The sequence below is a fragment of the Lissotriton vulgaris genome, unplaced genomic scaffold (genome assembly GCF_964263255.1).
Source record: "Lissotriton vulgaris unplaced genomic scaffold, aLisVul1.2 SCAFFOLD_12362, whole genome shotgun sequence".
In the NCBI taxonomy this organism is placed as follows: domain Eukaryota; kingdom Metazoa; phylum Chordata; class Amphibia; order Caudata; family Salamandridae; genus Lissotriton; species Lissotriton vulgaris.
Window position 1 is genome coordinate 1 of NW_028241001.1, and position 12,346 is coordinate 12,346.

Genomic DNA, 12,346 nt, shown 5'->3' on the forward strand with positions numbered 1-12,346 from the left:
AAGAAGACCTTGGCACCATTCAACTGGCTAATCATATCAGCAATATGCACACCTGGATGTCGTTCTCTTTCAATTACTTTGCTTGCTTGATGCATGTCAACACAGTTTTGCACAGACCCTCCACTGTCCTTTTTAGGTGCCACCACTATCAGCGACACTCATAGCATTGGACCTATAGAGCGCAATTTGCTGTCACCACTTCTTGTGTTTTCTGTACCTGATTGATATTGCACTTGACATTATCGTACTATATGAATGATGGCTGTGTGTAAGCTGTGGCATCGCACTTCTTATGTTGGTCGTATTGGCAATTCTTTGACTGACGATAGGTAAAACTTTCCGTTTGGCCTTCACTTTCTTCGAAGATCTCATACTGGCTGGAATTGAACTTTAACTCCACATTCGCCAACGGTCGATTCTTCACTTCAACTGAGACACACTTAGCATTGATGAGAAGTTTGCTGGACCTTGGCAAAGTCTCTGAGAAAGAACCCTTGACTCTTCGGGTTGTGGGATTTACGTATCTCCTACTCATCGCCAGTTGTAGCATCCTCGTCAGCCCAGTAGCAGATAAAAGAAATATGCCATACATGGAGCTCAATTTACACTTCTTTAATCTTTTCAGTGTAACCAGTAACTGCCGTAACTGTCACGTTCAGCGTCATGAACTTTATTAACCACACCCAATCACTTACAACACTATTAGGGACCAATGGGGTCCCGCGTTCTATAACGCACACAACTCTACAGGTGCCTTCTGGGCAATGATTAGGACTGTGAGACTACAGGAGCTTTGTTGTATTAATGAGGTCTAAAACTCTTTTCACATGGAAACACTCAAGCAATTCACACTATATATTTTAAAACCTGTATTTAAATGAATGCCCTTATCTAGTGCAGAGTATTTGAATGGATCTATTTATAAAGATGCACACAACAGCAACCATGAAAGTAACTAAAATACAAAATATTAAAAATATTTTAAAGATTGTGATGGTAATACAATATTTGATTGCATAGAATAATTAAATCAGTCTTTGATAACTAACCACTAAATTCTATCTCCTAGCTTTCTTAGCACCAAAATAACACAATGGGTTTTAGCTTCAGTACTTGAAGAGGTTCACCCTCTGTCTCAGTTATGGCGGTCCACAGCTGAGAAGGGTCTGGCGCTGAGGAGCCGATGGCATCTGCTAAGGATATTTACAGCACAGCTCACACAAAGCTCCTAGGAAAAGCTACAGATTCCTCTCTGCCTAATACACAACAATACCAGACTTACATGTACTCTTCTGATTATTTTAAAAAGACAAGACCGAGTAATGAATGATATAAATGGAAGAATTAGCATATGAATTATTGTGCACATTCAGTAACATCAATCACATGTTCTAAATCACATTAGTACATATGTATGAATAACTGATGTTCTATCAACCTATAGTAATAAAAATGTTATATTTATTTGTGCAATCAATAGTACCGGTTTCTAAATGAAAAATGCTCACTCAAAAGCAGGAACATACAGATATATAAAATGCAATGGGACACATAAGAAGAAAGTGCAAAGTTCATATCAGACAGAGGAAGAACAGGGATTAAATTCTGCTAAGTGAAATATAAAATGCAACAATAGAACAGACCTTTGAGTTTCAGAATTAAAAAATAAATAAATGTGGATAAAGGTCTGACTTCCAAGTGTAACAAGGCAAACTTGTCTCTACTTATGTTTTTCCCGAAAGGCAGAACAGAAAAATGGGGGATCAACTTCAGTAAAAATATAACCGATACCATCCCCCCACCCTCCCACCCCCCATGCTGGAAGTCTCACAATGCCTGGTGGACATTGCTGGACTTCCATCTAAGAGCTCCATTGTTGAACTGGCAAAACTCCATTGAATAGACAATAACTGGACTCTTGTTGAAGGGGCCCCTGTAAATAGCATCATTTTGAGAGTAAGTGGCAAGAGCCCCACCCGCAGCTTTTTAATCTAAATGAAGCTTATTGAAGACCAGACACAAATGTATTATTTATTTGTACTGATAAACTAAACTGAAGTGCTCCTTTTTCAAAACGTCAACACGCAACTTATGTCTATGCACTTTTGAGGTGCTGCACATTGCACAGAATATACTCAAGGTGAAAACAAGCATTTATATCACTTAACCCCTTCCCCGCTGGACTAATTCCCCCGCTGTGCTGGGGGGAGGGGGTGCGAGCACAGCGCCGCTGTGCTCATAACGAGCTGAGCTCGTCATGACCACGCCTGTTTCTATAGAACGCTCAGCACAGCGGGAGAATTAACCCCGCGTGTGAGCGACGCGCGTGTCATGAAGAGCTCAGCTCGTCATGAGCACAGCGCGGCCAAGTCTCATGACGAGCTGAGCTCGTCATTGGCACGGAAGTGGTTAATGAGTTCTTACACTAGTAAGCAAAAGACAGATTTGAGCTTAGTGGCTACCACCAAAAGCAAAAGAGCTCAATGTGTGTATGTTTATGTGAAAAAGTATATAAAAGGGTATTTAAACTATTTAAAGTATCAAAAGGAAATTTAGGGCATCCTCTTGGACACTATTCTTGCTTGAGTGTAATCCGACAAGGCTTTTCCAGCTGATGGAGCTAGCAAGAAACGTGGCTTCCTGCGCACTTTAAGAGAGGCCGTGCTTAGCTCAATCTGATGTTTTGCCCTTGTGAGTGAAAAGAGCTTTCCCTACCTCTGGCGTTGAAAGTTGGAGCTTTTTGTGATGACTGAGATGTGTCGCCACAAGGGTGGTTCTGGTCAAACCAGACCCAAAGGTAATTTGTTTGGTCGCAGCACGCCCCATTCCGTAGCGGAACGTGAAGGACGCTATGATGAAGCATGCCACCAAGGGGTAACCCTGGTGGGTGAGGTTTTTACAAAAAAACTAAGGTTTTTCCCAAGTAAAGGATCAAGATATTCCTCGCTTAAGTAAGGTTGGGTCCTTTATTTCTTTAAATAATTCTGACTTTTGGAGAGTGGCCCCAGCCCACATCCTCGCTCTCATCCTCTTTTTTTGCAGACGTTCCCCCCTCACCCCCTCTCTGTCTTGCTCCATTCCCTCCCTTGCAGATGGCACACAAATGTACTTTTGATGTAGACAGATGGATATGCAAAGGTTTCTGTGGCTCAGGAGGCCTGAATGCCAGGGAGAGTATGAAAGATTTGCATCTTCTCACCTTCTCTCACTGTGAACCCAAGAGTACAATTTGAATGTTTTCTTCTGTGGTGTTTGTGTGTGGGCATTTGTTTCATTCTATCAAGAAGAAGGACCTTCTATTGTGTGCTCTACAGCAGCTCCCTTTACTACACAGTGGCCAGGACATCCACTCGAAGCAAGCACTGGGATTGCGTCTGCGGTGCCATCATGCGATCTCCGAATGTTGCAGCTTGTATGGTTGTGTTATGGATAGAGTTCACCATTAGTATTGCAGCCAATGGCTTCCTCCTTACTGTGAATGCCATAGACTATTTTAAGACACCATCCAGCCGCCCATCCAACGTTATTCTGGGCAGTCTCGGCTTGACCCGCTTCGGCTTCCAGTGCCTATTGATAATCAACTATAATATACAATTTTTATACACAGACAGTATGAAGCAGGCATCAGGCCATAAGTCATTCATGGTCATCTGGTTGTTGTTCAACTTCTCAAGCCTCTGGTGTGCCTCCTGGCTCTGCGTTTATTACTGTGTCAAGATTGCAAACTTCACCAACGTGGCCTTCTCCCTCATGAAGCTAAAATTTTCCAAGCTGCTGCCCTTCCTGCTACTGGGATCCCTGCTGGTGTCATTGGCCATCAGCCTGACTTTGTGTCTGGACATTGACAAGATATTTGGCAACAGGACCAACACTTTCACAGAAAATAACACAGCGCCTGCATTTATAGCCGATATTCATTACTCATCCTGGACCCTACTCTGCACCCTGGGGTCCTCACTCCCTTTTACCCTCTTCTGGCTTGCGGCCACCCTCCTAATCAGCTTGCTTAGGCGCCACGCCCTGCGGATGAAAGGCAGTGAAATGGGTGGATTTAGAAATCCTTCGATAAAGGCGCATTGCAGAGCAGTAGCAATCATGGTCATCTTTTTTCTCTTCTACGCCTCTTTTGTAACCAGCATCAATGTCTCTGCCTCTGGGATCCTACAGAAGGACAGCTGGCAAAGCCTTCTTTGTGCAGTGGTGATCAATGCCTACCCATCCCTGCATTCTCTGGTTCTCATCCTGAGCAATCCTAAGCTGAGAGAAGGCGCCCAGCGGGCTCTGCTTTGGGCTACCAGAATCTCAAGCCCAGGAGCACTCCAGGTGTCCTCCATCACCCGTTAGAACTTCTATCATCATTGCAGGCTGGAGTTGCAAGTTGGAGCATTGACCACGACAAAGTCTACGACTTTACAAACTCATGCGAATATTTTTCCTCTTTCTCTACGATATTGGTTGATCCACAGATCTCATCTTCAGTATGACTTTAATCGTAAGGAGAACTATGCAATTCACCTCAAAGACCTACTCATTACTCATACTTGCACTTTCCTCCATTACATATGACTTCTTCTGATAGAGGATATATTTTATCTTTTATTAAGTTACCATCCTGATAATAATATCAAGTCAATGCATCTGTGTGTGGGCTGCAGTAGACCGTTAAAACATTTCCTGGGTACGATATTGGTTGCCAGTGATGCTGGCTGGTCAATGACTGTGGTTGGCAAGTCGGTTACAATTGCCACAATTTCTGCAAAATATCCCTCCCAGTCGAGACGGACAGGCTCGTCATTATACCAGAAGCCCTTAAAAATGATCCTCTAATAGTCTGACACGCGATCCATATTAAATGCCCTTTTCACTCGTGTTTCAATCAGGATACAATCTCACTTCTACAATCTCCCTTCCTCAACCTTGTTCTTTATGCATGTTAGAATTGCTTTAATATTGTAGTCATTAATCTGTGGATGATCCAGTATGTGATATTCTGTGCAATAAGACTTGCTGTTCTTATTCTCACATGTGGGGTTATGATTGTTGAGGCTGCAGGTGAGGTTGTTCCAACTAACCACTTGCCCAAGTTGTATCTTTAAACCTGAACCTAACCTTTGAACCCACATTCTTGGTTAAGTAGGGACTGCAGGGAGAACTGTTCAGGTTCACCTAGATTTCCCCCTCTTCACTTATTTGTGCTCACTAGATTTGTTGAACACAGCCTTGCCTATAAATTTCATCCATCTCTTGCTCTCCTCAAGATTCCTTTGCCGAGCATGTTCTAAGATTCCTTAATTAGCACAGATCAATAAAATGCTTCTTCCATTCCCATAAGGCAACGATCCAGCTAGGTTCATGGAAGCATTCACTTCTTAGGTGTTTACTTTTTCAAAATAACCTTTTGGTGAACCTGGGAGGATAAAAGTCTTGTAGACCTTGTATCTCCAAAGTTTGGTGCAAGGAAGCTCATTGTAGGCAACCAAGTGGGCAAAAACTGGAGGAGGTTGAGGTTTAGATGTGATAAGAAGGTTATTATTAGTAGATCTGAGATTCTGAGTAGGTGTGTAGCAAATTGGGATGTCTGAGAGGTCAGTAGGGGCCATGACATTCACCACCTTAACGGGTCAGAGGTCTGTAGAAGATCAAACCAGCCTGGCAAATGTATGATGAGATAGGAGTCTGGCTGGGAGGATTTTACAAAGAGGTTAGCACAACTGGGAGAAGTGCAAATTAGTAAAGTTGGAGGCTCACGAGTAAGCGATTGCTGCAGCCAAGCCTATTGAGCAGTAGTTGATTAATAAGGGTCTCGGCTGTGTGCAATCGGATGAGGGAGTAGACATTGCATATCTTCCACAACTAGAACCAGACTGCTGTGTTGATTATGTAGGATTTCATTTTCCTGAGTGGGCTAAAAAGAGCTCCAAGTTTTCTTGTAGAGGAGTAGACTCTCAGATTGTGGGGGGTGGGCAGGTTTAGGTTAGGTGGGCTACAAACATTGGTGCTTTTGAGGCAGCGATGAAGAGGACCTCAGGTGTGAATGAGTTTAACATGAGTGACAGTCACCACCCAACATCAGGCGGCAGTGAGACAGGCACGTCTGCAGATGGGATAAAAACTAGAAAAAGAGAAAAGGATTTGAGCGTCGTCAGCATAAAATTGATGGAGAACCCAAATGAGGAGATACTATCTTCAAGGATGTGATGTATAATGAAAATAAGAGCTGCTCTCATGCAAATCCTCATGATACGCTCACTGGAAATAGAGTGGGGCTTGATGTCTTGGAGACCCAGTACTGAGGAAGAGGACCCGGCATCATCAGACTGCAGACTGGAGATGCATCGTGAGTGGGGAGAAGATAGCAATGTCGGGCAATGAACCATGTGAAGGGTGGTGGTGGGTCGAAGAGAAGCGGTTATCATGATCAGTTGTAAGGAAGCAATTTAGAAACACAAGTGCAGGGTCCATGGAGTGGGCGCTTGTGGTACAATTGGTGGGGGGGATAAATAGGTTAATATAGGTTAGATGTAAGGGACACTTGAATAGGGAGGTCAAATAATGACAAAAATTGGAAGCAAGAGATTTGATGGTCTGAGAACTAAAATATCCGGTGGGTCAGAAGTATGATTTATGACTTGTTTTGCTGTAATGAGTCCGAGTGGGATGGAGGCGCAGTCGGGATAGAGGAAGGTGGAGGTGGTGCAGGGTGTAGAATGGAGACATTTTTGGAAACATGTATAGAAAAGCTATTAACCGATATATGAGGGTAATTGATGAGTGCACATGGTTAAAAGAGAATTTTTCAAGTGGTGTCTGCAAGTGCTCGCAGGGAAACAAGTGAGATTATATGGTTTTAAAGAATACATTTTTAGGTGATTTTGTTCCTGAACCAACTGCGTTCATGTGCTCCTACCTTGATTTTAAGATTTCAAATGCTTCAAATGTTTGGTGATATCCAGGATTATATTTGTGCGGCAGTAATGAAAAGGTGAATTGTAGAAAGTTTGAGTTAAAAGCTTGTTTCCCATTTTTGGGAATATATTGAATGAGTCAAATGATGAGTATTTCATATGTGCAAAATATTTAGCGTGAGGATATTTTTGTGGTATAATAGATGTTGTTAAGAAAATGGGTTTTTGTGAGTTTTTTGTGAGGTATCTGAGATGTGTGTGACTATAGGGGTTGTTGATGTTGAATATTGAGTGCCAGGGTGAAATTGCCAAGAAGTGGCCGATCTTGCCAGGGGCGCGATAGTTGGTTGGCATGCTCACTTTGAATGGTGCACCGCCCGTGTGCAGTGCCATTCCAAAGTGGGTTGGAGTTGGTGCTGTGAGGGTTGGAGTGATCATGAGAAATGTGTTTAGGAGGATATTGTTGTAATTGGAGAAAAGTATCTTCACACAAGAGTCTGTTTCTGTTCAGGCAGGAGAAGAGTTTTATCTTCCATGTTGGGCCCTTGGTAGGTAGATCCTGATATATTTTATATAATTATGGGATAAGTAGCAGAAGAGGGAGGGAGGGCAATTCCCAGGCGTGGTTGAGCCCGCTCAGTGAATCCAGGTCTCAGGGACGAAAATAGTGGGGGGATGATGATTACGATGATGATGGAGCACTGGTGAGCCTTTAGTCACGGGTTGAGCGTACCATGTACGCAGTTAAGCAGGTAACCCAGATGGCAACTATCAACAGAAAATAAAGTATATTGTACTATAGGTACCGTCTGATTGAAAAGTAGTGACTACAGAGACAGATCGAGTTAAATAGATGAATAAGAATACATCCTTGAATAAAAAGGCACATATGGAGCTGATGTTTGCTTTTTGTGATATCATTCTGGATTTTGATAAACTGGAGAGACCATTATGAAGATATAGCCATAGAGTTTAGAACTTGACCCTTCATGAGGTTATCCTACTCAAATTTTCAGCGACATCCGCTGATGTTCAGGCAACGTCTCCGCTTTCTTAAATGAGCAATACCTGGTTGACCTTGTCCGATTCGCTGTTGCCTTTATAGTCCAGAAAGTGCTTAATTTGTTTAAAGAGAGCAGGTGGTAGCATACGTCATAGCTTGGTTTACAACGGAGTGGTGCAGGGAGGAAGGAGGAAGGATGAAATAGACTTAGTTGATGTCCAGTAACAACAGGAAATGGGAGACCCTGAACTGGGACAAGATGGAGAGGGGACTATTGATTAATACTCTTTAGATGTGTTTGTGATGTTTAGCTGCTGTAATGTGATGCAATAGTTTCAATTATGCTGTATAAGTGATCCAATGTCATAGATGGATTTATATATTTTGCACATAGTGAGATTCAAATCTCTTTCCTTGTTTAGGGGGTGGGCGGATGGGACAAGTTACTGAACTGTAATCATATTTATCTTCTTAAAATAGATAAACGTTAAAAAAAATCAGGTGATGGCAACATTGGCAGGTTGAATGACTCTGTGTGCCACCCTGACTTAAGGGGCTTTGCTCCAGTCTTAATCTGTCAGTTGTGTAGTTCAATTTGGTGGTCTTGCCCTGCAAAGATACTTTTTTTATTAATATAGTTTTGTACCAATTATCTGGTACATTCTCTCTTAATTCCTAAGGTTAGATCTTTAAGATGTCTCTTATGCTCTAAGGTTAGGTGCATTTATACATTATTCAGATGTAGACCGCCCTGTTCTTGGAGTTGGTGCAGAATTGTATGTTATCGCCAAAGAGGCAAGCCTGCGCACATGATGTAAAGATAAGGTTCAATCAATCAATCAATCAGGATTTATAAAGTGGGTCAAATCACCTGTGAGGGTCTCAAGGCGCTGGAGTTGCCGGCTGCTTCACGGTGCTTTGTTTATTTATTTAAACAACCATGTCTTGAGTCGTTTCCTGAATTCCCAGAGGGATGCAGCGTTCCTGAGGTGTTTAACAAGGTTGAGTCTTTGGGACACATTGGTCGGGACATATAAGAACCTGTCCGCATCCACAGAGCATCTTGTTTTGTGTTTACTGACTCATCTGCTCTTCAATGCCTGGTCCTCTTGCTAGGGGGCGCTCAAGGAGCAAAACTATCCGCCAACAGGAGCAAGGAGAGTCATTTATTGTTTTATTTACATGTATATGGTGCATGATCACCAAAGGTTGTTCATCAAAATAAAATGAACAGCGGAGAAAGGTGGGGGTGGCTGAAGAAGAGAGAAAGGATAAAGGTGGAAGTTAAGGGGATGCAACAGATAGGAAGGGGTAAGGGGCAGTGGAAGAATGGGAAGTCTGAGGTTGGCTAGGTATGGGGTAGAAGGAGTAACGGAGATGGGATAAGGGGTTGAGGAGGAACAAGCGGGGGAAGGGGTGATGAGGTGGAAATATTTGGGGAACCTGATGCAATGGGGGAGAAGGGGTGAGCAGGGTCAGAAGTAAAATGATGGAGATAAGGAAGGGGAAAGAGCAGGAATAGAAATAAAGAGACCGTGGAGGGAGGAAGGACAGGGAGATGTGTTAGTAAAGCATGAACACAGTTTGATTTAACAAGAATCGGATACCAATGGCAACTGTGATGAAGGCGTTATGTACAACCTAAACATATGAGTCTTTAGAAGGTGGTGGAAAGAGAGAAGAGTGGTGCAGTTCTGGTTCCGGCAGACAGAGCGTTCCAGATCAACGAGGTGTCTCCTGTGAGTGACTAAAGAAGGTCTTGTGTGGTTTGAAATAAGGGGATTTCTAGAAGGAGGTTGTTCTTGCATCTAAGGCCGTCATTTGTGGGGATTTGGCATAGTAACTTGCTCTGCTGCCCCACGTTATAGTGAAAGGGAAGGAATTCACTGTATTTTCTCTAATATGGTGCATTCCTGTCCGTTTCCCCAGTGCTGGTGCCATTTTGGTAGCCTATCGCCAATGCGGGGCCCATGCACCATGGTGCAAGGGTGCCTGTGTTGTCAGCAGATTCTTTTTGTGTAAGAAGGGGCACAATAACCATCCTGGGAGGCTTTCCTCCTTCTATGTGTGCTACAGAATGCAGCACACATGGAAAGAGGAAAAAACGAAGGTAAAACATGCATTCCTCCTCGTTGCGCCTCCCCCGTGGCGGCATAAAGTTTTGGCACATTTCCAGGTTGACATGGTTCTGTAAATCCGGAAGCATTGAAATCCATGAGTGTTGTTTAAGAACGCCCACCGCAACACCCATGGAACACCTTCCTAGTGCACAGTAAGGCAACACAGCGCATTGCACTGCCGTGCCCTACTCCATATCTATGCGCCGTGCACAGCCACGCAGAGTTGATTTGCGTGACCTCCTAAATTTGATTTTGTGATTTGCACCACTGGAGCATCACAAAATATGACTTTATGACGATGCAAGGGGCTTGTAAATACGCCCCCTAGTGTCCAGGAGCCAGCAGAGTTCCAGAGATACTTGAGAAGTTGGTCAAGTGAAGCGGGGGCTTTGGAATGAACATTGTGCACTTAAATAGGTGGACTTGAACATGTGAACTTGGAGCTTGTCTTATGTGACTTTTTAAGGGATTACAATTGGGGATTGATGGCTTTTAGACGTCTGTGTTCAGTTTCCTTCTAAATGTATTATTTTTTAAGCCTGATTTTAGATATTATGCTACCATGTGACGTTTATGATTAAGCTCTTATGTGAACATTTTGTGTGAGTTTATGAGGTCTTGTGTATTTTATAAAATACATAAACTAACACTTACACATTTGGTTCCTCACAATACCTGGCAAATTTCAGGGCTTTTTGGTTTTGTGTTTGCAAAACCATAATTACCAAATTTCTTTAACTTCAACGCTAACCATAACCCGCCCTGCCAAGTGACATGTTAGACTAATGCATTTCAGTGTGATTGTCAAGTGTTGCGGCCCTAACGCTGGCTGTAATTATAACACTAGTCGAGCCAGTGACACAGGCCGGCAGCGTGCGGTGCGCCACACTGCTCAGCAGACTCCTTCGGGGCTGGGCTGAGCATGCTACAATATAACTGGATTGATTCTATCACCACGAGGCGGCACAGCATAAGATACATTTCAATGACGTAAAGTCAGCGCCTGCCAATGAGTGCCTCCAAGACATGAGTGATGTCAGGAGTCAGTGGGAATTCTGTCAGACTCACAGTTATAGGACGATGGGTTGGCTGCCACTCTCGCGGGGCACAAGCTGGTGGCAGAATTCAGAATAGTCAAGTGTGGCCAGGTTGCTGCTGCTGAGCTCACAGCACCTCAGTAATCCTGAATCCTGTGGCCCGCGTTGTGACCAAACCCAGCCCAGCCAGGCCCACTGCGGCAGACTCACTGAACACCAACTGGCTCATACTTTGCAGCCTGGTGGTTCGCAGACCCAGAGGGAGCACCAGGACCCCTAACTGTGGCTAAGCCGGCCCAAGCAAGATTGATGGGGGCGGCCAGCAAAGAGAGAGCTGAGGTGACTGGCATGTATGTGGAAATGCAGTTCTCGCTGGCCACCACCGGCCATCGCTGCAAATTCAAGCAAGTAAGTGTGCACCTAGCCCTCGGAATCAGGGGCATTCAAGAATTCACTCATTTTATTTAGTTTGATTTAGTCCACTGCTGAGGGCGACAAATTGTAAGAGATATATTTTATTAAAGCAATGATAATATAATTACATCAAAACAGTTTTAAAAAAATCTTTAAAAATGTCTACAAAATGATGGCTAACAAATTCATCAGCAGGTGATTTAAAAAGCAATATAAGACCTAATACTTTAATTATATTGCATCTAGTACTGATAGGGTGTATATACTGGCGTCTAGCTTCGACCATTGTTGGATTTGGACATTCGAACAATACATTAGGTAATTCTTGCCCTCCTCTGAGACACAAATCACAAATGCTAGTTGTATTTTCACAGGAGTTCCATTTAGATGTGAAAGCTTTTAACTGTAAAATCCCTAGCTGCAGTAGAATAATAGAACGCCAGACTCTGTTAACTAAGTTAAAACGAATATAGTGTTGTTGCGATTTGGATTCTACTGCTTCTGCATATTGTGCATAATGTTTTAGTTGAGAGCAGTGTTTAACATCAAAATCATAGCTTATTTTCGTGGTCAGGTGTTTAAAGAAAAGCCTCAAGTGCGCGGGTTGTCCAGGATTTCAAAAGTGCTAAAGTGCATTTCGAGAGGTAAGTTGCTGTATTTAGATTCTGGTTAAAAGTCTATTGCGATGATTCATTCCTAAAGGTCTATATTTTTAATATACACCTTAAAGACCCTTATTCGGCATGAAGGAGATTATAAGCCCATCTTATAATGTTAGAGATGGCTCTTGCATGAGAGCTAACTAAAGATAGCTCGAGGAGTATAGTAAGTATGGGCGAATTTTGCAAATTCGCGGTATGCTAATTC

General features: G+C 43.1%; 1 protein-coding gene across 1 annotated transcript; it reads left to right on the forward strand.

The window, feature by feature from the left end:
* Window positions 1–3,387: 3,387 nt before the first annotated feature.
* Window positions 3,388–4,344, forward strand: LOC147672129 (taste receptor type 2 member 2-like). The gene has a single exon (XM_086948015.1). It carries the CDS (start codon window positions 3,388–3,390, stop codon window positions 4,342–4,344), a length of 957 nt encoding a protein of 318 aa, XP_086804141.1.
* Window positions 4,345–12,346: the final 8,002 nt, after the last annotated feature.

Coding starts and splice junctions, on each gene's coding strand:
- LOC147672129 (XM_086948015.1), top strand. CDS start 3,388: ATGCGATCTCCGAATGTTGCAGCTTGTATGGTTGTGTTATGGATAGAG.